The 23,099-nt window shown below is 63.5% G+C and overlaps 3 protein-coding genes across 5 annotated transcripts; 2 read left to right on the top strand and 1 right to left on the bottom strand.

The window, feature by feature from the left end:
* Positions 1-362: 362 nt before the first annotated feature.
* SYTL4 (synaptotagmin like 4) lies at positions 363-7,536 on the top strand. 2 transcript variants are annotated; one of them, XM_053955674.1, is made up of 17 exons: positions 363-426; positions 1,195-1,342; positions 1,482-1,697; positions 2,197-2,306; positions 2,465-2,579; positions 2,740-2,847; positions 3,099-3,213; positions 3,321-3,411; positions 3,580-3,683; positions 3,794-3,877; positions 4,216-4,394; positions 4,583-4,685; positions 5,529-5,690; positions 6,109-6,214; positions 6,627-6,726; positions 6,967-7,175; positions 7,266-7,536. In XM_053955674.1, exons 2-17 carry the CDS (start codon positions 1,233-1,235, stop codon positions 7,406-7,408), a joined length of 2,055 nt encoding a protein of 684 aa, XP_053811649.1. In that variant the 5' UTR covers positions 363-426; positions 1,195-1,232; the 3' UTR covers positions 7,409-7,536. The 2 variants fall into 2 exon arrangements, with proteins under 2 accessions (XP_053811649.1, XP_053811648.1); XM_053955673.1 differs by having other exon boundaries at positions 3,791-3,877.
* A 417-nt stretch (positions 7,537-7,953) lies between these two features.
* On the bottom strand, positions 7,954-13,578 carry SRPX2 (sushi repeat containing protein X-linked 2). The gene is made up of 10 exons (XM_053955756.1): positions 13,141-13,578; positions 11,301-11,384; positions 11,023-11,214; positions 10,738-10,914; positions 10,313-10,439; positions 10,104-10,225; positions 9,421-9,600; positions 9,183-9,316; positions 8,987-9,108; positions 7,954-8,668 (listed from the first exon to the last, which is right to left on the bottom strand). Exons 1-10 carry the CDS (start codon positions 13,208-13,210, stop codon positions 8,488-8,490), a joined length of 1,389 nt encoding a protein of 462 aa, XP_053811731.1. The 5' UTR covers positions 13,211-13,578; the 3' UTR covers positions 7,954-8,487.
* Positions 13,579-15,217: 1,639 nt separating this feature from the next.
* On the top strand, positions 15,218-21,362 carry TSPAN6 (tetraspanin 6). 2 transcript variants are annotated; one of them, XM_053955703.1, is made up of 8 exons: positions 15,218-15,339; positions 15,434-15,622; positions 15,858-15,932; positions 16,482-16,580; positions 17,696-17,851; positions 18,522-18,605; positions 20,283-20,382; positions 20,562-21,362. In XM_053955703.1, the coding sequence occupies exons 1-7, from the start codon at positions 15,253-15,255 to the stop codon at positions 20,349-20,351; spliced, it is 759 nt and encodes a 252-aa protein (XP_053811678.1). In that variant the 5' UTR covers positions 15,218-15,252; the 3' UTR covers positions 20,352-20,382; positions 20,562-21,362. The 2 variants fall into 2 exon arrangements, with proteins under 2 accessions (XP_053811678.1, XP_053811677.1); XM_053955702.1 differs by having other exon boundaries at positions 15,219-15,339; positions 20,643-21,362.
* The last annotated feature ends 1,737 nt before the right edge of the window (positions 21,363-23,099 follow it).

Below are 23,099 nucleotides of genomic sequence, written 5' to 3'. Positions count from 1 at the left end.
GTGCTGCGGGGGACAGGGACGAGGCGCCCTGCGGGGACGGTATCTCTGCCGCGAAGGACAAGGGCAGCGGCTGGAGCCTTGCGGCGGGAGGACACCACGGCTGCGTCCCTGGGCTCCTCCCTGGGGATGCCGGGGGGTCCCCCGCAGTTCGGGTGTCGGTGCGCTCTGTGCTCTTCGGGAGAAGCCGCCCACCCAGTCAGGGCCATGGGGCACCGGGGAAAGCGGCCCGCGGGGCCGGAGCCGCAGCTCTGCCGGGGGTGATCGGGCGGGGGAAGGGGCTGGAGGGAGCGGGCACCGCCTCCCGCACGGGCCGCCCCGTCCGTGCCGCAGGTGCGGCCGGCGCGGCTCCTTTAAGGCACCGGCGCCGCCCTCCCCTGCCGGCTCCCCGCTCCCGCTGCCGGGAGGCGCCGCCCGGAGCCGCTGCAGGTACCGGGAGGATCGCGGGATCGGGCGGCGCTCCGCCGGCGGGGGTACCGAGGGTTCCTCCGCGGACGGGGGAGGACGGGGATCCCTCGGCTGGTGGGGAGTCGGGGGGAGCCAGGGGTCCCTCTGTGGTCCGGGGATCCAGCCGCGGTGTCCCGGGCGGGGGGCAGTTCCTAGCCCCGGTGGCCGCGCTGGGAACGCGGTGCCCCCGGCCCCCCTTTCCCCGACAGAGAGGAGCCTGGGGTCCGCCCCGCCGCCCCCTCCTCCCCGAGGGACGCCGGAGTGCGGCTGCGGGGACGGGAAGGTCCCTCCCGCCGGTTCCGCCGAGCCGGGCGGGAGCGGGGAGCGGCTGCAGCCCCCGAGCAGGCGCTCCGGCTCCGTCCCGGCTGGAGCGGCCGCGGCCGCCCGGGTCCTGGTGCCGCCGCCTGCGAGCCGGATCCGGCCCCTGCCGCCCTGGTGCGCGTCCGCTCCCGGCGGCTCCTCGGGCTCGGGCAGCTCCGAGCCCCGGTGCGTTCGTGGGAGGGGCAGCCGGGGGCGGCTCCTTCCTGCCGGGGCTGCCCGCGGCTGCTGGGCGTCAGCCCGGTCCCACGGAGCCGGCTGAGGTCACCGGGGCGGCGGGGCTGGCAGGCGGCCCGAGCCCAGCCCGGGACAGGGCGGTGGAGACGGCGGGCGGGCCGGTGTCCTGGGTGCCGCCATCCCGTCCAGCCCCGGGAGCGGGCACGGGGCACCTCGCGGGGCGGGACCCGCGCTCAGCAGCTGGCATGTCCCTAGCTGGCGTCCGGTGAGGGCCAGCCATCCCGGGTGGAGCGATGTCGGAGGCTGTGGACCTGTCCTTCCTGTCGGACGTGGAGAGAGATCTGATCCTGCAGGTCCTGCAGCGCGACGAGGAGCTCCGCAAGGCGGAGGAGAGAAGGATCAGGTGCGAACGCGGCTGGAGCGGGGCAGGAGCTGCTTCCCCGCTTTGCTCTGGAGGCGGGCGGATGAGTGCGAGTGTGGGTGACGGGTGTCGCCGGGGTCCCGGGGCGCCCCTGACAGCTCCTGGTGTCGGCTCTGAGCAGGCGCCTGAAGAATGAGCTGCTGGAGATCCGGCGCAAGGGAGCCAAGCGGGGCAGCCAGCGCTACAGCGAGCGGACCTGCGCCCGCTGCCAGCAGAGCCTGGGCCGCGTCAGCCCCAAGGCCAACACTTGCCGGGGCTGCAACCACTTGGTGTGTCGGGACTGCCGTTCCTACAGCCCCAGCGGCTCCTGGCGCTGCAAAGTCTGCACCAAGGAGGCGTGAGTAGCCAGGGCAAATGGCAGGCACATTCTGTACATGCCTCCTGTCCCCTTCCTCCTCTCAGTTGCCTCAACTTGATGCCCCATAGCCAGCCTTTCCTAGCCTGGCTGGTCCTCCCCAGTGCAGGGCAGCTTGCTCTGCTGTCACTCCTGGAGAGGGTTCCCGTGTTTGGGTGATGGAGAAATGGGTCATACCCCACTCTTGTGTCTCCTTCAACCTCTGAACTGACTGCAGCATTCCCCTGTGCCCTTTGTGTTCCAAGCATCCCGGGTTTCCTCCCTTTTGGCCTCCCCCGTCCTACAAAACTTGCCTTGGTCCCGTGTTTGCTGAGGATCTAGCTGAGCCTGTCAACTGCCCCGTGAATGGTCCCTGCCCAGTCACCTGCTGATTTTGCCCATTGTGCCTGTGTTCTTGGGTTGTGGCAGCACCGAGGGTGGGTTGGGGCGCAGCTGACAGCCCCCACTGCCCCTGACTGCCCCCACCACCCCTGCCCTGCAGGGAGCTGAAGAAGGCAACGGGTGACTGGTTCTATGACCAGAGGGTGAACCGCTTTGCCAACCACCTGGGCAGCGACATGGTGCGGCTGTCCCTGCGGCACAGGCCGACAGGTAGGGGTGCCACAGCAAAGCCTCCTCCCACAGCCCAGCCACCTGGGATGCTCCAGCCTTCCCCAGTGCATCTCTGCCTAGTGTGGGGCTGGATGGGAGCAGCTCCTGCTCCAGGCAATGATCTTGGAGCAGTGTTCCTCCTGATGCCTCTCTTCCAGGCAACAAAAGAGAGACTGTGGGACAAACTCTCCTCCAGAAAGCCCAGCTCAGCGAGCCTAAAAGCTCCTCTTCACTCCGTCAGCCGAGCCCCCCTGCACCCCGGGAGGGGTCCAGGTAAGAATCCCTGCTGTCCCCCATGCTCCAGGCACCAGCTCTCATCTGCTGCAGGTTTGAGAGGAATCTGCTGCCCCAGTGGATCATCGGTGGCGCAGAAGCTCTCTCAGACCAACCTCCTCGCCAAACAGGACATACCTGTGGTTTTGCTTGTCTGCAGTTTGTTTCCAGATGCCTCAGACCCTCGGGATGGCAAAAGCGACACAGAGTCCATGGAAAACATGAGCCTGGACAGCTACAGACCTAGTCCTGCTGATGTGGGGGGCAGGTGAGAGGATCCCAGGGTGGGTTGTCCTTGGCAGGACTGGCTGGCAGAGGATGGGACCTTGATCTGAAGTGTGTTTTTCTCAGTCTAGTGAGGGGAAGCTAGCTCCTCTGGCTGGGCTGAAGCCTGTCCCTGGGCAGGAAGGTCCTCTGCTCCCAGGCTGCTACGGGCAGCTCAAGTGGCACTTCCTGGCCAGCACTTGCTCTGCCAGCTGTGCTTGTGGCCTGGGACAGACCTTTCTGTGTCCGCCACAGGAGAAACTCCCTGGAGAGAGCCATCCCTGGAAAACAGGTTGTTGGGCCAGCAGGACCTGCTTCCTCCAGCCTGACCCTGCCTCTCCGCTCCAAGAACACGTTCTCTGACGGACGGGTGCGTGACGCTGCTCCAGCAGGCTCAGCCCTGTCCTGGGGCATGGGGCTGGGCACCCCACAGGGCTCCTAGCCCTGCCCTGCTCTCAAGGGACTCTTCCTCCCCAGGATGCCACCGTGGGGACCCGCAGCAGCACCTTGGTGGACGAGCATGAAATGATATTTAAGAAGAACCCTCGGCGGGTGGTGAGGCCTGCGGGTGAGAGATGCGCGGGTGCTGACACAGCCGGGGTGGGCAGCTCCTCCTCCCTGGGCTGGGAAGGGCTTTCAGTGCAGATGGGAGAGGCTGGGTCAGCCTTCTTGCGTGAGGGAGCAGCAGGGCTCTGCTAGTCCTGCTCCGTGCCGCTGTTCACCACCTCTCGTGCAGACTACACCAAGTCCGTGATCGACCTGCGCCCCGAGGACCTTGTGGGGGAAGGTGGCTCCCTGGGGGACAGGAGCAAGTCAGTCCCTGGCCTCAACACGGAGCTGGTGAGACCCTCAGAGTGCCACGGAGGTGGCTGCCAGCTGGAGGAGCCGGGTGTCTGTCTGGCTGTGCCTGACCGCTCCCCACACCGGTGGCTTCTCTGTCCCTGCAGGAGGAGGAGGAGGAGGACATCGATAACCTGGTGGAGATCCACCGGCAGCGGGTGGCCCGGGGCAGCGTGCGCAGCGGCACCTCCTCGGTGAGCTCCCGTGGCGTGGCTCTGCTCCGCTGCAGGGAGAAGTGGGGGAGAAAGGCAGTGCCAAGGGGTTGGCTGGGAGCGAGGCAGGGCAGGCAGCTCCTGGAGGGAAGGGGCAAGGGCCTCGTGTGTGGGGGCTTCTTCCCCTAGAAGGGAATCAAAATGCAGAGACCCAGCTCTCTTCCAGGCAGCTGTGTGTGGGAGGGAGGCACCTGTGGCCATCCCCAGCCACGGGGAGGTGAGGGGGGCTGTGCAGAAGAGGCCCAGGGAGTAACCTTGCCGAGGATGAGGAGGGGCTGTCCGGTGATCCCGTGCCAGCTCAGCCCTGCCTTGTCTTCCAGAGCACACTGGGGAGCATGGTCAGCATCTACAGTGAGGCCGGCGACTTCGGCAGCGTGGCTGTCACCGGGGGCATCTCCTTCTCCCTGAGCTACGAGCAGAAGACGCAGACCTTGTTCATTCACGTGAAGGAGTGTCGCCAGCTGGCCTATGGGGACGAGGGCAGGAAGCGCTCCAACCCGTGAGAGCCAGGGGGGCGATGGCTGCTGCCACCACTGGTGGTGCCCAGCTGGGTTGTGGGTGCCCACCAGAGATGGGAGCTGTAAGTGGGAGGGTCCTGGTGAGGCAGAAGGTCTGGGCTTGCCCTGGGGAGCTCGGAGGATTAATTGTGGGGGGACCTTGTTGAAGTGCTGCCTGTTCTCCCTGCAGGTACGTGAAGACCTACCTCCTGCCCGACAAATCCCGGCAAGGCAAACGCAAGACGACCATCAAACGCAATACCATCAATCCCCTGTACAACGAGCTGCTGAAGGTGAGTGGGGCTGGGCTGGCCTGCAGGTACCCAGGGGATGCTGCTGGAACAAGCCAGGGGAGGGGTGAGCTCCTAACCCTGCAGCAGCGTCTCTGCAGAGGACCCATGTCCAGAGACTGCGCCCTGAAAGCTGCAAAATCCCTGCAGTCCCAGCTCTGCTCTGGCTGTGCTGCCAGGCCCCAGTGCCACGGTGGAGTGGAGGCACAGCTGCAGATGTAATTGTGTCACAGGACATGTCCCTGGTTCCTGTGGCATTCCCCAGAGCAGAGGCATCCTGCTTACCCTGGGTATTTCCTTCCAAGGCGAAGGCTTCCTGGCCCCTGGAGGCATGTTACAGTGGCAGGAGGGGGGGCAGCACGCCACAGGGGCAGAGATAAGTTCTGGGCCCCAGCACAGAACAACCTGGCACTGCCCTTTACCATCCCTGCTGGCTGACTCTGTCCCCGAGTCTGGCAGTGCACCTCTGAGGCCAGGCACTCTTGCACAGGAGGAAGTGGGAGCTGCGGTTTGGTTTTCAGGCTCGCACAGCCAGGTTTGCTGAGGTCTTGTGCTCCGACCACCTGAGGCTCGGTGGTCTGGCAGAGCTCTGCTGGTGTGGGATGGCCAGATGCCATGAGTCCTGGCTCTAGGGGCCACCTGCTGGGACAGCACAGGCTCCTGCACCTCTGCCCTGGCACTCTGAGGTGTTGGCAGGCATGGAAGGAAAGAGGAACGGGCTCCTGTGCGCATCCACTGCTTCTCAGACCTGTCTCCTCTCGTGCTCGTGAGCTGTAGCTGATGGAATTTGCCAGGCCTGCCCCTGTCCTTTCCTGCCTGCTCACCAGTGCTTTTCTCTGTCCCCAGTATGAGATTAACAAGTCCCTCCTGCTCGCGAGGACGCTGCAGTTCTCGGTGTGGCACCACGATCGCTTCGGCCGCAACACGTTCCTGGGGGAGGTGGAGGTCCCTCTGGCTGCCTGGAACTTCGAGAGCCACCTGGAGGAGTTCCTACCCCTGCATGGCAAGGTGTGCCCCTGCTGCCCACAGCCTCCCTTGCCTGATCCTCTTGGGGGTATAGCCCTCAGTGGGCGGAGGGGTGTGGAGACCTCAGCTGAGCATTGCCAAAAGGCTTGTGCCAAATCAAATATTGGGAGGTATGAATACCCCAGGGGCAGACAGCAGTGCTGTTGTAGTAAAAAAGGGCAGATCTTCTGCCTTGAGCCTAGCTTCCCTCTCCTCGTCAGGTGATTGGGCCAAAATAAGTTCCCAAAGGAGCTGGGCTGCACTGGTCATGCTAGGGAGAGTTTGCAGGCACGTGTGCCACCTCAGCCACATCTAGGAGAAGCCAAGTCCTTTGTCCCAGCCTGGAGGTGCTGCACACCAGGCCGTCACTGTGTGTGCCATGGCTTCTCTGCAGTGGTTGATAATTCTCACCTCCTTGCAGGTTGGGGCAGATGCTGCTGGTTTCCACCAGTACAAGGGGGAGCTGGTGGTCTCCATGAAGTACATCCCATCTGCCAAGCATCCTGGGGCTGGGAATGGCAGGAAAGGTAAGTGCTGAAGCTCCAGGATCAGTGTAGCCCTGCAGGGCCTGCTCATGGCCATGCAGGCTGCCTCTGGATGGGGGTTTTGGGTGGTGTCACTGCAGCCTTCTCCTCTGCAGTGCCTGCAAAGCTGCTCTGCGTCAGGGCAGACCTGGCTGTCCTCAGGCTGCCCAAACCATCTCAGTACTTCCCTGGGGCTGGACCAGGCTTGATCTCTGTCCCTGCATGAAGCAAAGAAGCAATTTTGTCTGCCTTTGCCCTCAGCAGGCAGGGCCAATACAGGAGAAGGCAAGAGGAGATGCCAGTCCAGGCTCTGCACCTACCTCTGGGATGAAGGGTGCTCAGCAGGAACTTCCCAGAAGTTTGCAGTGGTAGAAATTAAATTTGATTAATTTCTACCGTGTTGGGTTTTTCCTAGGCAAGACAGGGGAAGGCGGTGAGCTCCAGGTCTGGATCAAAGAAGCCAAGAACCTCACAGCAGCCAAGTCTGGAGGGACCTCAGACAGCTTTGTCAAGGGGTGAGTGGGGGTCCTGGGGCAGGGGGCGAGGAAGGCACTGTCCTCCCTGTCTGTATTCCCAAAGCTGCTGGGGGACCTGGAGGAGGGCCCCTTGCAGGGTGTCGTGGTCCTTCCTGAGCCATGCCAGGAACAGCAGGAAGGGGGGCTCCAGGCCAGGTCCTGGGGTGCTGAGGTGCCCCAGCCCCCAGAGCAGGAGGCAGTTGCCCATGTGCTGCTCACCCAAGGGGCTGCTTCCCCCAGCTACCTCCTGCCACACAAAAACAAAGCCTCCAAGAGGAAGACGCCTGTGGTGAAGAAGACCCTGAACCCTCATTACAACCACACCTTTGTCTACAACGGCATCAAGCCCGAGGAGCTGCAGCACATCTGCCTGGAGCTGACGGTCTGGGACCGGGAGCCGCTGGCCAGCAACGACTTCCTCGGGGGCGTCCGCCTGGGGGTGGGCAATGGTGAGAGCCGGCGGGCCCCCCCTCGCTGGGGCTGCTGCGCTGCGGGCGCCGGGCTGCCCCAGCGGTGACTTCTCCCACGCCTTTCCCCAGGCATGAGCAACGGGCAGGCTGTGGACTGGATGGACTCCACGGGCGAGGAGCTGAACCTGTGGCAGAAGATGTGCCAGTACCCGGGCTCCTGGGCGGAGGGGACGCTCCAGCTCCGCTCCACCATGGCCAAGCTGAGGCCGTAGGCTGTGGCACCAGGACTGGCACCGCTGTCGGGAGCCGTGCTTACTGCGCAGCCTGGCAGGGCTGCCAAGTACGCGTTGGTTTCTTTTTTTTCCTTATACTTTAATAAACATGACCTTCTCTAAACAGGCTTGGGCAGAAAGTCGTCTTGGCCTAGCTTCGTTTAAAGGGTTTTCCTCTTGTCATAAGCCTCGTACCAGATTTCAGGCTGAACTGCAGTCCTCATGGACCCTCCCTTCTTTTCCCCCGGGCAAAATGCTTTGAAATGTCATTGTGTTTTTATTTCTTCCCATTCTTTTTTCTACCACCCCGTTCCAGAGTCTGGTCTCTCCTTGTCCTCTCCACCCTGTTCCCCATACACAGCCCAGCCCCAGCTGCAGCACTGGATGGATGGAACTGTGTGGGGTCAGCCTGGGGGGGTTGGGGATTGTGGTCTCCAGGAAACATTTGTTTCCCAGGCCTCTCAGGGACACATGTGCCAGCACTGACTTTTTATACAAATCTATTTATTTCAAGTTAATATTCTACTGCCAAAGCAGTTCCCAGAAAGGGTTCCCCGTGGGTGGTGGGAGAGGGGAGTGACTGGCAGGGGAGATGGCAAGCCCTTTAGGGTGGACTGCATGCTGGCTGGCTGCTATGGGCTCTGCTGAGCGTGGGGCCATTTCAAAATCAGGGCTTTCAGAGTGGGAGGCGTCGGGTCCAGGTTGTGCGCAGGGTGAGCCGTGGGGAGGCTGAAGCTGCTGTGCTAGAGGCTGTCACACTGCTGGCCGGCCTGCCCTCCCTGCCCTGCCACTCTCCTCTGGCTCCCCGGCTCCCCCCTGCCCTGGGATTTGAGCAGGGGCACTCCAATGTCTCCCACCAGGGTCCTGGCTGGGCTGAACTATCCCCCAGCTGGGAACAGCTCCCGGCTCTGGGCAGCGGGACACTGCTGGGACACAGTCCCTGCTCACCTCTGTGTGCCAGAACGGCCGGAGAGGGGCTCCCCTTCCCCGCAGCTCCTTGGCACCCTGCTCCTCCTCTACAGTGGGCGACTAGAAAAGCAGAAAGGAAGGTGTCCATCCCCGGAGGGCAGGGCCGGGGGTCACTCGCAGGGGTCCCCGCTCTGTGCCCGCCGCGCCGCCTCGCGCTCGCTCAGCAGGTAGGTGTCGATGAAGACGAAGAGCTCGTCGGGGCTGACCGGGGAGATGTAGCGCTCGCGGTCGGTGCCCGCCTTGTCCAGCAGCACCGCGTTGAAGTGCGAGCGTGTGAGGTGCAGGAAGCGCCTGCAGGTGCAAGGGGGGGTCGCTGCTCAGGGCTTGCACTGAGGGCTGAGCCTGCCCGCCTCTTGCGACCACGCTCAGGTCCTCCTGGAGTGGGGGCTCCCACCTCTTCCTCGGGGCTGTGAGCTCTGGGAAGCTCTGGTGACACTGCATTCCGACTTGCAGGGGGTCCCCCCGCTGCACGAGCCCCTCTGGTGCAGCAGAAAGGGGCTGTTCGTGAGCCCAGCTGCAACCTCATGCTTTGCCACTGCTAGAGGCGCTCCCCTTCCCTGTCCCCTTGAATAGCCACCTGGCTCTGCAGGACAGCCCCACCTGCCCTACCTGAGCTCCTCGATGATGCCAAGGGACAGCCGGTGCTCCCGGATGCGTCCCACCTCGTGTGGGGGCTGCCCCACCAGCTCCACGGTGGTGACGTGGCGCAGGTCCAGCCCGCAGGCAGCTTGCTGTGGAGGAGGGCACAGTTGAGGGGGTGCTGGATGCAGAGGTGGGGAGGGGGGCGGCAGGAAGCTCTGCCCACCTGCAGCATGGAGATCTGCATCTTGTAGTAGCGGTTGGAGGGGTCGGGGGCCGAGATGACCAAGAGGCGGCGTTTCTCGTGGAACTGATCCAGCAGGCTGGCGGCCGAGTTCACATCTGTGTTGATCTGCATGGCTGGGGCACGACACAAGCGTGTGGGGAGGTGCCATGGTGCTCCCATCATCCCTTTGACCCATCGGGCAGCATCCCGGGCAAGTCCTGCCCTGTGCACCACTTACGTGCACAAAGGGGCTGGGAGCCCGTCCACTGCTGGGTGGACTGGCAGACCCGCAGGGAGGTGCCCTGGCGCTCGAAGCCCCCGTCGCACAGGTACTCGCAGGTGGCTCCATAGTTGTTGCCGTCGGAGGTGCAGGAGATGTACCCGTTCTGCGGAGGCTTCAGGACAGGGCAGCGCCTCACTGCAGAGAGAGAAGCGGTGTGAGGGCTGGGGGTGATGGGTGCCCAGCAGCGGGCGTGCAGGCTGGGGGTGATGGGTGCCCATCAGTGGGTGTGCAGGCTGGGGGTGATGGGTGCCCAGCAGCGGGCGTGCAGGCTGGGGGTGATGGGTGCCCAGCAGTGGGTGTGCAGGCTGGGGGTGATGGGTGCCCAGCAGTGGGTGTGCAGGCTGGGGGTGATGGGCTCCCAGCAGTGGGTGTGCAGGCTGGGGGTGATGGGCGCCCAGCAGCGGGTGCGGAGGCTGGGGGTGATGGGTGCCCAGCAGTGGGTGTGCAGGCTGGGGGTGATGGGCGCCCAGCAGCGGGTGCGGAGGCTGGGGGTGATGGGTGCCCAGCAGTGGGTGTGCAGGCTGGGGGTGATGGGTGCCCAGCAGCGGGCGTGCAGGCTGGGGGTGATGGGTGCCCAGCAGTGGGTGCGCAGGCTGGAGCTGGGGGAGCAGCGAGCGGCCCCGCGGGAGCGCTCTCACCGTGGACGCGGATGCTGAACTTGCAGCTGGCGCGGTTGTAAGCCTGGTCGTGGGCGGTGTAGCGGATCACATGCTCTCCTTCAGGGAATTCGGAGCCGGGCTCCGGGCCCCGCAGCGTCACCCTGACCCAACAGACAGGTTTCTCCATCAGCAGCCCGGGCACGGCCTCCAGCCCTCGCTGGCAGTGCCCGCAGCGTCTCTGCCCTCACCTCTTGATGACACCGTCAGCAGAGTCCCTCACGCGGGGAGGGTCCCAGTAGACGGTGGCAGTCAGCTTGCCTGGCTCTGCTATGCGCTCCCGGGAGTCTGGACAGCGGATTTTGGGAGGCTCCAGATCTGCCCAGAGGGAGGAGAAGGATTGATGAAACCTGTGGATGCCTTGGCTGAGCTATGAGAGCGGTGTAGAACCACCCCAGGCACCTCGGAGCCACCCGGACCTGCTGTAAAGCCAGCGCTGAGTGCCCCAGTCCGGGCTGGTGCCTGTGCCTCAGGGCTAATGGCACTGCGGGGAGCAGCAGGGACAGGGAGGGAGGTGCGGGAAATGTCCGGGCTGGGTGTGGGGTGACACCTGCAGACACCCCAGGCACGGGTGATGATCTCCTGCACGCCCCAGCAGCGTGGGCTGAGAATTTACCTACACAGCTTGGCTCGCTCCCGCTCCAGCGCCCATCCTCCTTGCAGATGCGGCTCCGGTCGCCCTCCAGCTGGTAGCCGGGCAGGCAGGTGTAGTCACAGCGGGAATCCATCTGCACGCCTGCTGAGCACACGTAGGAGCCCCGCAGCACCGCCGGCAGCACGTGGCACCGGATTTCTGGGATGGAGACAGCAAAGAGGGGAGGGAAGCGGCTGGCGGCCGCGTGGGTGGGCAGAGCACCCGGGACTGGCCGCTGTGGGGCAAGGCGAGGGCCGGGACACTCACGTCGGCAGTACGCCATCCCCGACCAGCGGCGGCTGGGCAGGCACTGGACAGCACTGGGACCCACCAGGCGGTACCCGCGGGCGCAGCTCAGCTCGCAGCGTGTCCCCAGGCTGCTGCGGTAGGAGCTGCCCCGGGGTGAGTAGCAAGTGGCCTCTCCGCGGTGGATGTTGAGCGTGGCGCACCACTGGGGCACTGCGGGAGAGCAGGGAGGTGATGGAGGAATCTGCCACGCCTCGGTTTCCCCACGAGGACACAAAGGATGGGTTGGGTGCTGTTACCTCGACGGTAATCCAGGGCAGGCTCGGGGGGTGGTTCTTCTGCGTACACCTCGTTGGTGTGACTCTCCAGGTAGTAGCCAGAGCCTGGGAGGAAGGAAGAGACGAGCAGGCTGCAGGGTAGCTCATGGCTGCAAAACGTCCCGCAGCTGCCAAGGAGCAATCCCAGCCCTGGGCAGACCCTGTCCTTGGGGCTGCTGCCAAGGGTTAAACCGGGCAGACCGCGAGCCCGGTCCCCGGTGACATGGAGTGCGCTGGCACCAGCCGCAGACTAAACAGCGGCAGGGCAGCCGTGCTTGTGGCAGGAAACGGGCGCTGGCGCGGAGCGGGCTGGCACCGACCCCCAGCTTCGTGCTGCCGGGAAGTCCGTCCACCCGCTCCCATGGCACCGTCACTGCCACGGGGCATCCCCAGGGAAGGGAGAAAGCTGCCCTTTCCTGCGCTTTCCTGTGCTTTCCTTCTCTTTCCTGCCTTTTCCTGCCCGTCCCCTCACCAAGGAAGGGATGACGAGCACGCTGCCCGGGCGGGGGCTGGTGGGCGTGCAGCCCCTTGCCCGTGCTCCAGGGAAGGATGGAGCTGCTGGAGGGGCTCGGCCGGAGATGCCGGCCCCTCGCCACCCGTGCTGCGCAGCGGGGCCCGGCGGAGGACGGGGTGAGGACAGCCCTGCGCCATCCTCGCGGGCCGCGCCGCGGCCGCGCCGTGCCTTCACGGGCAAGGTACTCGCCGGTGAGGAGGGGGCCGTGCAGGGGGAGAGGCTGACGTCCTTCCCCTCGGCCCCTCGGCGCCTCGGCCGGCCGCGGCATTCCCCAGCACTGAGCTCACGTTTCCGCCGCGTTTCCGCTGGCCCCCGCCAGCGCTGCCCCCTCCCCGCCGCCCGCCCAGCCCACCGCCTCCCCTCCGGCGTGGCGGGGATGCTCGGCCTGGGGGGGACCCCAGGAAAGGCGGCAGCCCCGCCGCGCCTGCACCCCATGTCCCCTTGTCTCTGCTCCGGGTTTTGGGAAGGGGATATCCGCCGGAGCCGACGCGAGCAGAAGCCCCGCCGTCACGGGGAGGAAACTCCATTACGCATCTTTCCAAAATGAACTTTACTATGGAGCACTGCTCCCCACGAGTCGCCCGCCCGTTTTCACAATGCGTTTTTCCAGCTGCCCTCTCACGCTGCCATGGATCCTCGGGGAGCAGAGGAGCAGGGGCGGCACCATGGGGGCGGCGGTGGGGATGTGTCCGTGACCTGGGGAACGAAGCTGTTTCCCGGGGGGGCTGCCAAGACTCCCGCCGAGGCCCTGGGGACAGAGTGCACCGTGTCCCCGCAGGCCCATGTGCCATTTAATGCTAATGTTTCCTCCTACTGCAAGTGCTGCCTTTTCCTTCTCACCTGGCGCCGGCACGGCTGTGGCCGCACTGGGCAGGAGCATCCCCAGGCGTGCTGGCAGCGTGGCCAGGGGACGGGATGGAAGCAGGGAAGGGTGAAATCACCCCAAAACAAGGCCTGTGACCTGGTCCAGCCATGGGGCGGTCGGGACTGTGTGCTCCGTCCAGCAAACATCTGCGGCCGGTGGCCCCGTGGGAGCGGGGAGTCAGCGGGAAGCGGCGCTCCCGCAGGCGGGGGTGTGAGCAAGACAGGCTGGTTTTCTGCTCCTCCCTGGATGCCTGCCAGCATCCCCTCCGTTCCTCCCTGTACCCACAGCTCACCCGCACAGGCGCCCCGTTCCTCAGGCACTGATGCTCTCCCGGCATCGCTGCTCCCGGGGATCCTCCGTCCCTTCCCACCACGAGCCCTCCACAGGAGCAGAACCGCGCAGGCTGCCACCCCAGGAGCCAGCCCCGCTGTGCCCGCACTCACCTTCGTGCCACGTGGATGACACCAGCCTGGCAAGGACAAGCAGCAGGACGGGGGCTGCCTCCTGCGCCATCCTGGGGAGCCGGGGGGCTGCGCTGGGCAGCTCACCTGCCGTGCTGGGTCCGGGAGCAGCCGCGAGCCCTGGCGAGGATGGAGAGGAGCTGGAGGCAGGATGACGGCCCCCTCTGTCGCCTTGTCACGGCGCTGATGTCTGTCCCTCCTGCCTGGCCGCTCTGCTTGTGCTGAGCAAACTTACTTTCCCCCTTGGCTGCCCATCCCAAACATTCAAAAGCCGTGAGTCAGGCCCAAAAGGATGAGATTGTAAAAAATAATAAATCCCAGGATCGCCCGTTTTCCAACGCGCCTCCTGCTTCTCCGGGGCTTTAAAAGGTTGTAAGAGGTTTTCTTCTGCAAGCAGAAGAGCCAGGAGCCTGTGTGGACACAGGAGAGAGCCAAACCGAGCCCGTGCCAGCCCTGACGGGCTCCGGGAACGGGGGGCCTGCAGGGACGAGCACAAACCGCAGGAGCCGGGTCCCCTTTCCCACCTCTTGCCAGGAGGGAGGGAGGGAGAGACCCCGCTGCAGGCGGAAGGCTCCGAAACCGCTGCCGAGGCAAGCGCTTCCAGCCGGGGTCTGTTCCCCGCTGCAGCCCGGCCCCCGCAGGCAGAGGCAGCGCAGCAGCGCCTTTGCTGGGGCCGCTGCCCCGCAGCCCGGGGCTGGGGTCGGGCTGGGGTCGGGCAGGAGCCGGGCCCGCCGGGGCCGGGAGAAGCGAGGGGTGAGCCTGGCACGGACAGGTAGGAGCGCTCGCCGGGGGTGTGCGCGGGGGGGGACGTGCTGCTGTCTCAATGGGCTAATTAATTATGCGGCGGCCAGGCTGAGAGCGCGCTAATTACCGACACGCTGTCCCGGGCAGGAGAGGCCAGCCGGGAGGGGCTGCTGCTGCCGGAGTGGGGGTCCCGCAGCCCCCCGCAGCCCGGGGACACCCCCGGGACACCCCCGGCAGGGCTCAGCCCACGGAGGGCAGGAAGCCCGGCGCTTGTTGGCGTGCTGGTAGTGCCATGTGCCGGTAGTGCCATGTGCCGGTAGTGCCATGTGCCAGGCGCGGGGTGCCTGTCCCGCTGAACGCCTGCACAGGGAGTGGGGCACGCCAGGGCTGGAGCAGGACAGCAGGGGCTGGCTGGCACCGCGCAGGAGGTGGCACGGGACAGGCAGGGGGTGGCACCGGGGAGGCAGGGAATGATGGCATGGGTCGGGAAAGGGGTGGCACAGGGTAGCGCGGGGCAGGCGGGAGGTGGCAGCGGGTGGCACCAAGCAGGTAGGAGGTGGGATAAGGCAAGCAGGGGGTGACACCGGCAGGCGGTGACACGGGGGAGGCAGCGGGTGGCACTGGAGAGAGGGTGACACGGGCCAAGCAGGGAGTGGCACCGGACAGGAGGTAGCAGGGATAGGTACGGGGTGGCACGGGGCAGGCAGCAGATGACACCGGACAGGTCGTGACAGGGGACAGGCAGGAGGCGACACGGGACCAGGGGGTGTCACAGGACAGGGGGTGTCACAGGACAGGGGGTGACAGGGGACAGGGGTGTCCCAGGACAGGGGTATCTCAGGACAGGGGTCTCCCAGGACAGGGGTGTCACAGGACAGGGGGTGACAGGGGGTGACAGGGGACAGGGGTGTCCCAGGACAGGGGGTGACAGGGGGTGACAGAGGACAGGGGTGTCCCAGGACAGGGGTATCTCAGGACAGGGGTCTCCCAGGACAGGGGTGTCCCAGGACAGGGGGTGACAGGGGACAGGGGTGTCCCAGGACAGGGGTGTCCCAGGACAGGGGGTGACAGGGGACAGGGGTGTCCCAGGACAGGGGTGTCCCAGGACAGGGGTGTCCCAGGACAGGGGGTGACAGGGGACAGGGGTGTCCCAGGACAGGGGTCTCCGGGGCGCCCCCTGCGGGAAGAGCGGGGAAGAGCACGGCGCCGGCTGGCGCGCTCGGCCATTTCCGTGAGCGCTCGGCCACCTCCGGCGGGGACGGGACCGGCCCCGCTCGGGGGCGTGTCCCCGAGGCCCCGCCCCGGCCCCGCCCCGGCCCCGCCCGGCCCCGCAGTCGCCCCGTGTCGGCCATGGCGTCCCCGTCGCGGCGGCTGCAGACGAAGCCGGTGATCACCTGCCTCAAGAGCGTCCTGCTCACCTACACCTTCGTCTTCTGGGTGAGCACCCGCCCTCTCCCCCGCGACGCGTCGCGGCTGCGCCGCCCTGTCGCGATAGTTGCGAGCCACCGCGGCTTTCCCCTCTCCCCACCAGGTGTCGGGCATTGTGCTGCTGGCCGTGGGCATCTGGGGTAGGGTGAGCCTGGCCGTCTACTTCTCCCTGTTGGACGAGAAAGCCACCAATGTCCCGTTCGTCCTGGTGGGCGCTGGCACCGTCGTTGTCCTCCTGGGCACCTTCGGCTGCTTCGCCACCTGCCGTGGCAGCACCTGGATGCTCAAGCTGGTGGGTGGCCTGGGACAGGGCGGGATGGAGCCCCGTCCTCTCCTGATCCATCCCGACCCGTCCTGATCCATCCCGAAACATCCCATCCTATTCCTGTCTGATCCCATCCCATCCTTACCCCGTCCCATGCTGTCCTGCCCCCTGCTCTCCTCCTCCACTATCCCCTCCTGTCCCATCCCGTCCTGTCCTACCCCATCCCATCCATCCCCTCCCATCCCATCCTTTCTGCCCGCAGTATGCCATGCTCCTGTCCCTCATCTTCCTCATCGTCCTGGTGGCCGCCATCGTGGGGTTCGTCTTCAGGCACGAGGTGAGTCTGGGTGGCCACTGCCATCTCCCGGCGCTGCACAGTGAGTTTGGTGCTGCTTTTACCCCAGGGCAGTCGCAGATGTCGCCGAGGGACAGAGGGGCTGCTTGGGAGCGGTGCTTAGTTTAACAAAAACAGGGTTAAACCAGCACAAAGAGCAGCCTGGTCCGTGCAAGGACCCAGAAGGACCAGCCTGGGTGCAGGGTCAGCCCAGCACAGCACGTTGTCCCTCCATCAGAACAGGCAGAGTAGCCCTGGACTGTAATTTCTGGCTTTGGTCTGTCTTCTGCAATAATTTCAGTAATTAAAGCTCCCGGGAGGGTTTCTGTGCCTGCTTGGGCACGGCGCACGTCCTTGTTATTACAGGCAGCATCCCTGCTGCCACAGTGCATCCAGCCTGCCCTTTAATGCAGCCTCTAATTGCCTGCTGGCTGGGGAACGTCTGCTGGCCACGGCCGGAGTCATTGCTGCCGTCCCCGAGCGGTGACTAAGGCAGGACGGGGTCCTGCAGGGCAGGAGGGACAGCACCGCCCTCAGACCTCTCTCTTGCAGATAAAGACAAACTTTGAGAGTAACCTGGAGCTGGCCTTGAAGGACTACAACGTGACGGCGGATCGGCACAGCGAGGCCGTGGACACCATCCAGAGAACGGTGAGAGCCCGGGCTGGCAGCAGGGGGGATGCTGCCCTGGCCCAGGGTGTCACAGCTGGGGGGAATGCTGCCCTGGCCCAGGGTGTCACAGGGGAATGCTGCCCTGGCCCTGGGTGTCACAGCTGGGGGGAATGCTGCCCTGGCCCAGGGTGTCACAGGGGGATGCTGCCCTGGCCCAGGGTGTCACAGGGGAATGCTGCCCTGGCCCAGGGTGTCACAGGGGGATGCTGCCCTGGCCCAGGGTGTCACAGCTGGGGGGAATGCTGCCCTGGCCCAGGGTGTCACAGCTGGGGGGAATGCTGCCCTGGCCCAGGGTGTCACAGCTGGGGGGAATGCTGCCCTGGCCCAGGGTGTCACAGCTGGGGGGAATGCTGCCCTGGCCCAGGGTGTCACAGCTGGGGGGAATGCTGCCCTGGCCCAGGGTGTCACAGCTGGGGGGAATGCTGCCCTGGCCCAGGGTGTCACAGCTGGGGGGAATGCTGCCCTGGCCCAGGGTGTCACAGGGGAATGCTGCCCTGGCCCAGGGTGTCACAGGGGGATGCTGCCCTGGCCCAGGGTGTCACAGCTGGGAATGCTGCCCTGGCCCAGGGTGTCACAGCTGGGAATGCTGCCCTGGCCCAGGGTGTCACAGGGGGATGCTGCCCTGGCCCAGGGTGTCACAGGGGGAGCTCTCCCCTGGCCCAGGGTGTCACAGGGGGATGCTGCCCTGGCACAGGGTGTCACAGGGGGAGCTCTCCCCTGGCCCAGGGTGTCACAGGGGGATGCTGCCCTAGCCCAGGGTGTCACAGGGGGATGCTGCCCTGGCCCAGGGTGTCACAGCTGGGAGTGCTGCCCTGTCCCAGTGGAGAGCTCTCCCCTGGCCCAGGGTGTCACAGGAGGAGTGCTCCCCTGGCCCAGGGTGTCACAGCTGGGAGTGCTGCCCTGTCCCAGTGGAGAGCTCTCCCCTGGCCCAGGGTGTCCCCCCGACCTCTGTGGCATCACCATCCCTGCACAGGCTTTGGCCTTTGGCAGAGGCTGGGTGAGATGGGCGAGGCTGGGGCAGCCATGGCATGTTGGTGGCACTAGGGGTCAGTTCCCTGGTGTGAGCAGCTCCCCAAATGTGCTTCCCACTCCAGCTGCACTGCTGCGGGGTGCAGAACTATTCTGACTGGGAGAGGACTGAATACTTCAGCCAGAGGGGCATCCCCCGCAGCTGCTGCAAGAACCAGAACGACTGCTCGGAAGAAGATCTGAAAGACCCAAACAAGGCCAAGCTGAAAGTGTTTGTGGATGTAAGTTAAACTCAGAAAAATCTGCCTGTGGGTGCTGGAGGTGGGAAGGGCAGGGATGGGTGTGTGGAGGAGGGCTAGTCTGTCCCTGGCAGAAAGGAGAACTGCCCTATCCATGCTGATGTTCAGTGGTCCAGAGACTCCCCTGGAGTGCAGGTAGGGTAAGGGAATGGAATCCTCCCTTCTTGCCTGAGGTTCCCCCATTCCTTCCTTTGAGATCAGGGCCCAGCCAGACACAAGCACTGGCCTTTGGGGATGTGTGTTTTGAAGAGCAGGTGAGTAAGGAAGGAGCTTCCCAGTGAAGTTTGTTTCGGCAGTGCTGACGTCTCCCTTCGGTGCAAAGTCCTGACCCGTTGGTGAGGGCGTGTGACCTCATCCACAGGGAAGGCTGAGCAATGCAAGGGCTCCTCTGACGAGTCACCTGGCTCAGGCTGGGAGCAGCCCAAGGGCAGTGCTCCCCCTGATAAGGCATCTGGGCTGGGACACTGGTGGGGGCAGCCCGGGTAGGGAAATGGCTTTGCTGAGGTCTGGCAGGAGGGGTCAGCCAGGACCCCCCTGCTGCCTGCACAGGAGCATCTTCCCCTGGAGCTGCCGGTGCTTTGGGGAGGAGCTGGTCTGTACTCCTGGGGGTGGAAAGCACTGGATCCACGTGCTTGCTTTGCTTCCTCTGCAGGGTTGTTTTTTCCTGGTAACGTCAACAATGGAGTCCAAAATGAGCGTTGTGGCCGGAATCTCCTTTGGCATCGCGTGTTTCCAGGTAAATCTCCCTTGTCTGGCTCGGGAGGAGTGCAGAGTGAAGCTAGCATGTCTCCAGAGGTATTTAATTTCAGTGCAAAGTCTGCTGTGTACAAAAGGCACAGTTGGTTTCAGTCAGGGAGGGGCAGCTGCTCTGTGGATTCCCTTTGGATTCAGTCTGGCTGCTGTGCAGGCCCCAGCTCTATTTCCTTGTGCCCAGGTTTATTTGGAAAGACCTCTCCAACAGACTCCAAGAAAAAACAAACGGAGATGGACAAACTCTCTGTGCCTGCTGCTGGCAGGGATCAAATCTGTGCCCTTCCTTTTCCTACCCACCCACACCGTTATCAGGAGGGTGTTCGGCATCGCTCCCGTGCGGTGGCGTCGCCGTGAGTGCCGGTGTGGCACCACTTGTGCTGCTGGCTGACCACCCTGCCCTGATGGCCTCTCCCCCAGTGTCTCCTTCGCTTTATTGTGCAGGGCACTTCCTGCAGCAGCAGCAGCAGCGTGCTGGCCAGCCCCAGCTCCAGCAGCTTTATCCCGGCAGGAAACGGGAGGCCCCTGCCCCCTGCGCCGGGCGCTGACGCCGCGCTGGGCTTTCCCGAGGTGCCGAGGGCTTTCCGATGGCTGCAGGATGTGCAGCTGGCCCTCCTCCAGCTGCGCTCTGGGAGCTTGCTGGGCTCTGGTGCTGAGCAGCCAGCCTTGCCCTCGCAGGGGCTCAGATTCTGCCTCCCCTTGAGCCGGCACCCAGAGGCCGTGGTGTGAGCGTCAAGGTGCTGCTGGCCCGGGGCTGCGGGCTGGGGAGCAGGAACCTGCCAAGATACTGCTGTGTGAGCTTGTCACAGTGTGTTTTCTGTAACAGATGGGCTGAACTGGGGAGAGGTGGGAGCCTGCAGCTCGTGGTACCGAGGGCTTTGGGAGAGCCTGAGAGCTGGAGCTGCTCCTCTCTGCCCGCTGCTCGCCCCGCTCCTCCCCGGCTGGGCTGGGCTGGGCTGGGCTGGCTCTGTGCTCGCTGAGATGTGGCTGATACACCAGTGGTGAGCTGCACACACACTCCCAGCTGCAGCATTATCTCAGCCCATGGCAGGCTTGGGAATTGTAACCAGTTCTTAGCTTTTATTGCCCCTTCAGCGAGCTTGGCTGGGTCACACATCTGGCAGGGACCCCTTGTGCTGATGTGCCTCTAACTTGGCTTGTGGCGGTCAGAGTCATGCAGGATCTGGCCCTGGAGTCTGCACAGGTGCTGGGAGGCTGTGTTGTGATTCCAGAGCATGTTGTGGTAACAGTACCTTCCTGATGTGAGAGCAGCAGCCTTGCTTCCCCCCGTCCTTGCAGCAGGGAGAGGTGCTGCCATTCTCCAGTGGCTGTGTCATTGGCTGTGACACTCCTGATACCTGTGTAATCTCTGCAATTACCACAGAACAGTAGATGCTTTGTGAAGCAGCTTGTAAGGGGATGGGACCTGGAGCATCCCTTGTGAGGAGCTTGTTTAGTTGGTGCCTGCCAGGATCCTGTGCTTCAGGCACTTTCAGTGATTCTGAAGCAGGGTGCAGCAGCCCTTGTAGTGGTTTGTAAACCCCACTGTCCATCCTTGGATTTCGTAAAACCCTGGAGCAATTTGTCAGGTTTTCTCCTGAAAACACCTCTCCCTGGTTTTGGCTACCTCTGACACGTGGGGTTTGTTTTTCCTCTTTTTCAGTTGATTGGCATCATTCTCTCCTGCTGCCTGTCCCGGTACATCACGAACAATCAGTATGAGATGGTGTAGCTGGCCCCCAGCTCTCTGTGCCTGTGGCTGGGTATGTCTGTAAGCCTGGTGGGCTGCCCCTGCCCCCCTGGCTGCTGCTGGTCACCCGTGGGGTGGGGGTACCACACGTGGGGGGGTTTAGGGTTAGGGAGCACCTGCAAGACCGTGTCTGCTGTGTCATTTTACCCTGTGTCATTTTACCCTGTGTCATTTTACCCTGTGTCATTTCAGCCTGTGTCATTTCAGCCTGTGTCATCTCAGCCTGTGCATAAATCCATCCTGTCTGCTGACACTGTGCTGTGTGCATTGCAGGGAATGGCTGGGGAGGATGCCTCCACCTCCAGTTTTCCTCTGGATGCCACGTCGTGAAATCTTGCTTTGAACTGACTGATCTTCTTCTCAACTAGCTCATAGAAGGGAGTGCAGCATCTGTCCTGGTGCACTCAGGGACTTGTCCTGACACTACTCTGCTGTGCCACCGCCTGGGATAATAATTGGTGTGGCTGTGGTGGCTGCAGGCAGGTGCTCCTGCAGGCACTGCAGCCCCTGGCTCGTGCCCCGAGTGCCACACTGTGCTGAACTGCTGTGCTGGTGGCCTCCCGGGTGTCCCAGTGCTCATCTTCAGTGCCTCCACTGGGAAAGAGATGCTTCCCTTCCCTCGGGCAGCCCCTGGACATCCCCTCACTCTCCAGACACAGTTGTTCTTGAGATAGGGCTGTTAAAACACAGTCCTGCCTGCCTGAAGCCTTGGCTCAGCAAGGTTGTTGCCAAGCTGTCTCCTCCCTCCCCTGGGTTTTATATACTTTTTTATAGTTGTACTTCTCTAAGTACGGGCTGTAGTGGTTCTTTGTAAGCTGTAGTGAGGTTTGGTGATGTAGCTCCTGGTGCCTTTACCTTGGTAGGTGTCCTTGCACCGATTCAGCTGTGACTTGATTGTCAGTATTATATGCTGCTTCAACTCATTTTATGTATTGAGTAGAATTCTTTTTGTCCTGAGACACAATAAATATTAAGATATTTTACTCTATGAAAGCTCCTTGACTTTTCTTTTCATGTCCTGGAAATTCCTCTGCTTGAAGAGCAGCAAGTCCCCCCGGGGCTGATCTGCTCACTCTGGGCCAGGCAGGAACCTCTGGCCATTGCAGTTTGCATTCCTCCAATGTGCACTGGTGCACTTCTGCTTGCAAATAACTTCTGTAATTGAATTTTCTTCGTTACAGCGGTTGTGTAACAGTGCTGGAGCAGAGGGCCTGGAGCAGCCCAGCCCAGGAGCGGGGTGGGTAACTTCAGCCCACAGTGAACATGTGCACCCTTGGCCTGCTGGCCGCCGCCTTGGAGCAAAGGGCAGGGCAGTGCCAGGCCCCAGCTGCTCCCCAGGGCAAGAAATGTGGGTTTAAGCTTTTAAATTCCTTTGTTACTGCTCATTTTTGGGCTGCTTTGTCAGCAAGCCCCTGCCTTTGTGAGCCTGGTGCTGCAGTGAGGCACCCCTCTGCCAGGCTCGGGGCATTTTTAGGTCTCAAGCACCGAACTCAAAGGGTCTGTGTCTGGCTGGATGCAGGGCTGCCTGTCCTGGTCCTAGGGAGGAGGCAGGTGTAACCAGAGCAGTGAAGCCAGGGGTGGCAGTGGTGGCCCTGTCAGTGTCACCCCTGTGGCCAAAGCTGCCTGGGTGCTGGGTGAGCTGCCCCAGCCCAACAGGGACCTGGTACGGGCTCAGCCTGGCTGCTGACGGAGGAGCCTGGAGGGAAACGCCCCAAATCCTCGTGCTGCATTTCGCCCAGGTGAGTAAATCAGACTGCTGTCAGCTCGGGGCTGGCTGAAAGCCTCCTGGCTCGGGATGGCAAGGCAGAGTGCGTCAGAGCACGGGAGCAGGGCTGGAGACTGGCTAAGGGCAGAGAACGGGTGGATGGAGGCAGGGCAGGGACACGTGAGAAGCAGGATTCGGATAAACCCATGGTCATCTTAAAGCCTGCACAGAGGGAAGGGCCCTGCCCTGCTCTGTGCCCCTGCCTCTGCAGGCAGATTCCTTCCTGGGGCATCCAGTGGAGGTGATGCCAGGTGGATGGGGATGGTTCTGGCAGATGCTGGCACAGAGAGCCTGGAGGTTTCCCAGCAGCTGCAGGAAAACCAGCATGGGTTGTGGAGGCTTGTGCAAACCTGCTCGTCCCCACAGGCAGCAGAAGCACGGCAGCCATCAGAGGGTGTGGATCTTACCTGCTTAAATAGCACTGATGTAGATAACTCACTTTAATTTGGAGAGATGTTCTGGACGTACAGGCACGTGCTGGGGGAGGTGCCAGGCAGACTTGGGACAGCAATGTCCTGGCAAAGGCGTTGGGTGCACCTTGGTCACCTGTCTGGACACCCTGAGCAGGGGCAGAAGCATTTCTGGCTGGCCCCAGGGCTCTGGTTTCTTGCAGCAGCTGTGGCTGGGTGGGTTTTGCACATCCCCCTGCTGTGTTTGCACTTCCACTCTCAGTGGGATAAATGTCTCAAGGGACTTGTCAGAAAGGCTTGGTGTCCCCAGGGTGGTTGGTGTCCCTTGGGATGCCATGTGGGGAGCTCTGCTGCACTGTGCTCCCAGTGTTTTAACCACTTTGTCAGTGCAGCTGTGTGCAGGGAGGAAGGGAACTGCCCTTAGAACGTGCTCACGTCCCCTTGGGAGCTGTGGGGATGTGAGGAGCAGCCCTGGGGGTGCCACACCTGGCACCTGTCTCTGTTCCCTGCTCTGTCTGTACATTCTGGCTGTGGCAGTGTGCTCCCCTGGTGACA

This window comes from Vidua chalybeata, chromosome 14, assembly GCF_026979565.1.
Source record: "Vidua chalybeata isolate OUT-0048 chromosome 14, bVidCha1 merged haplotype, whole genome shotgun sequence".
In the NCBI taxonomy this organism is placed as follows: Eukaryota; Metazoa; Chordata; class Aves; order Passeriformes; family Viduidae; genus Vidua; species Vidua chalybeata.
This window is presented reverse-complemented; position numbering and strand designations above follow the sequence as displayed.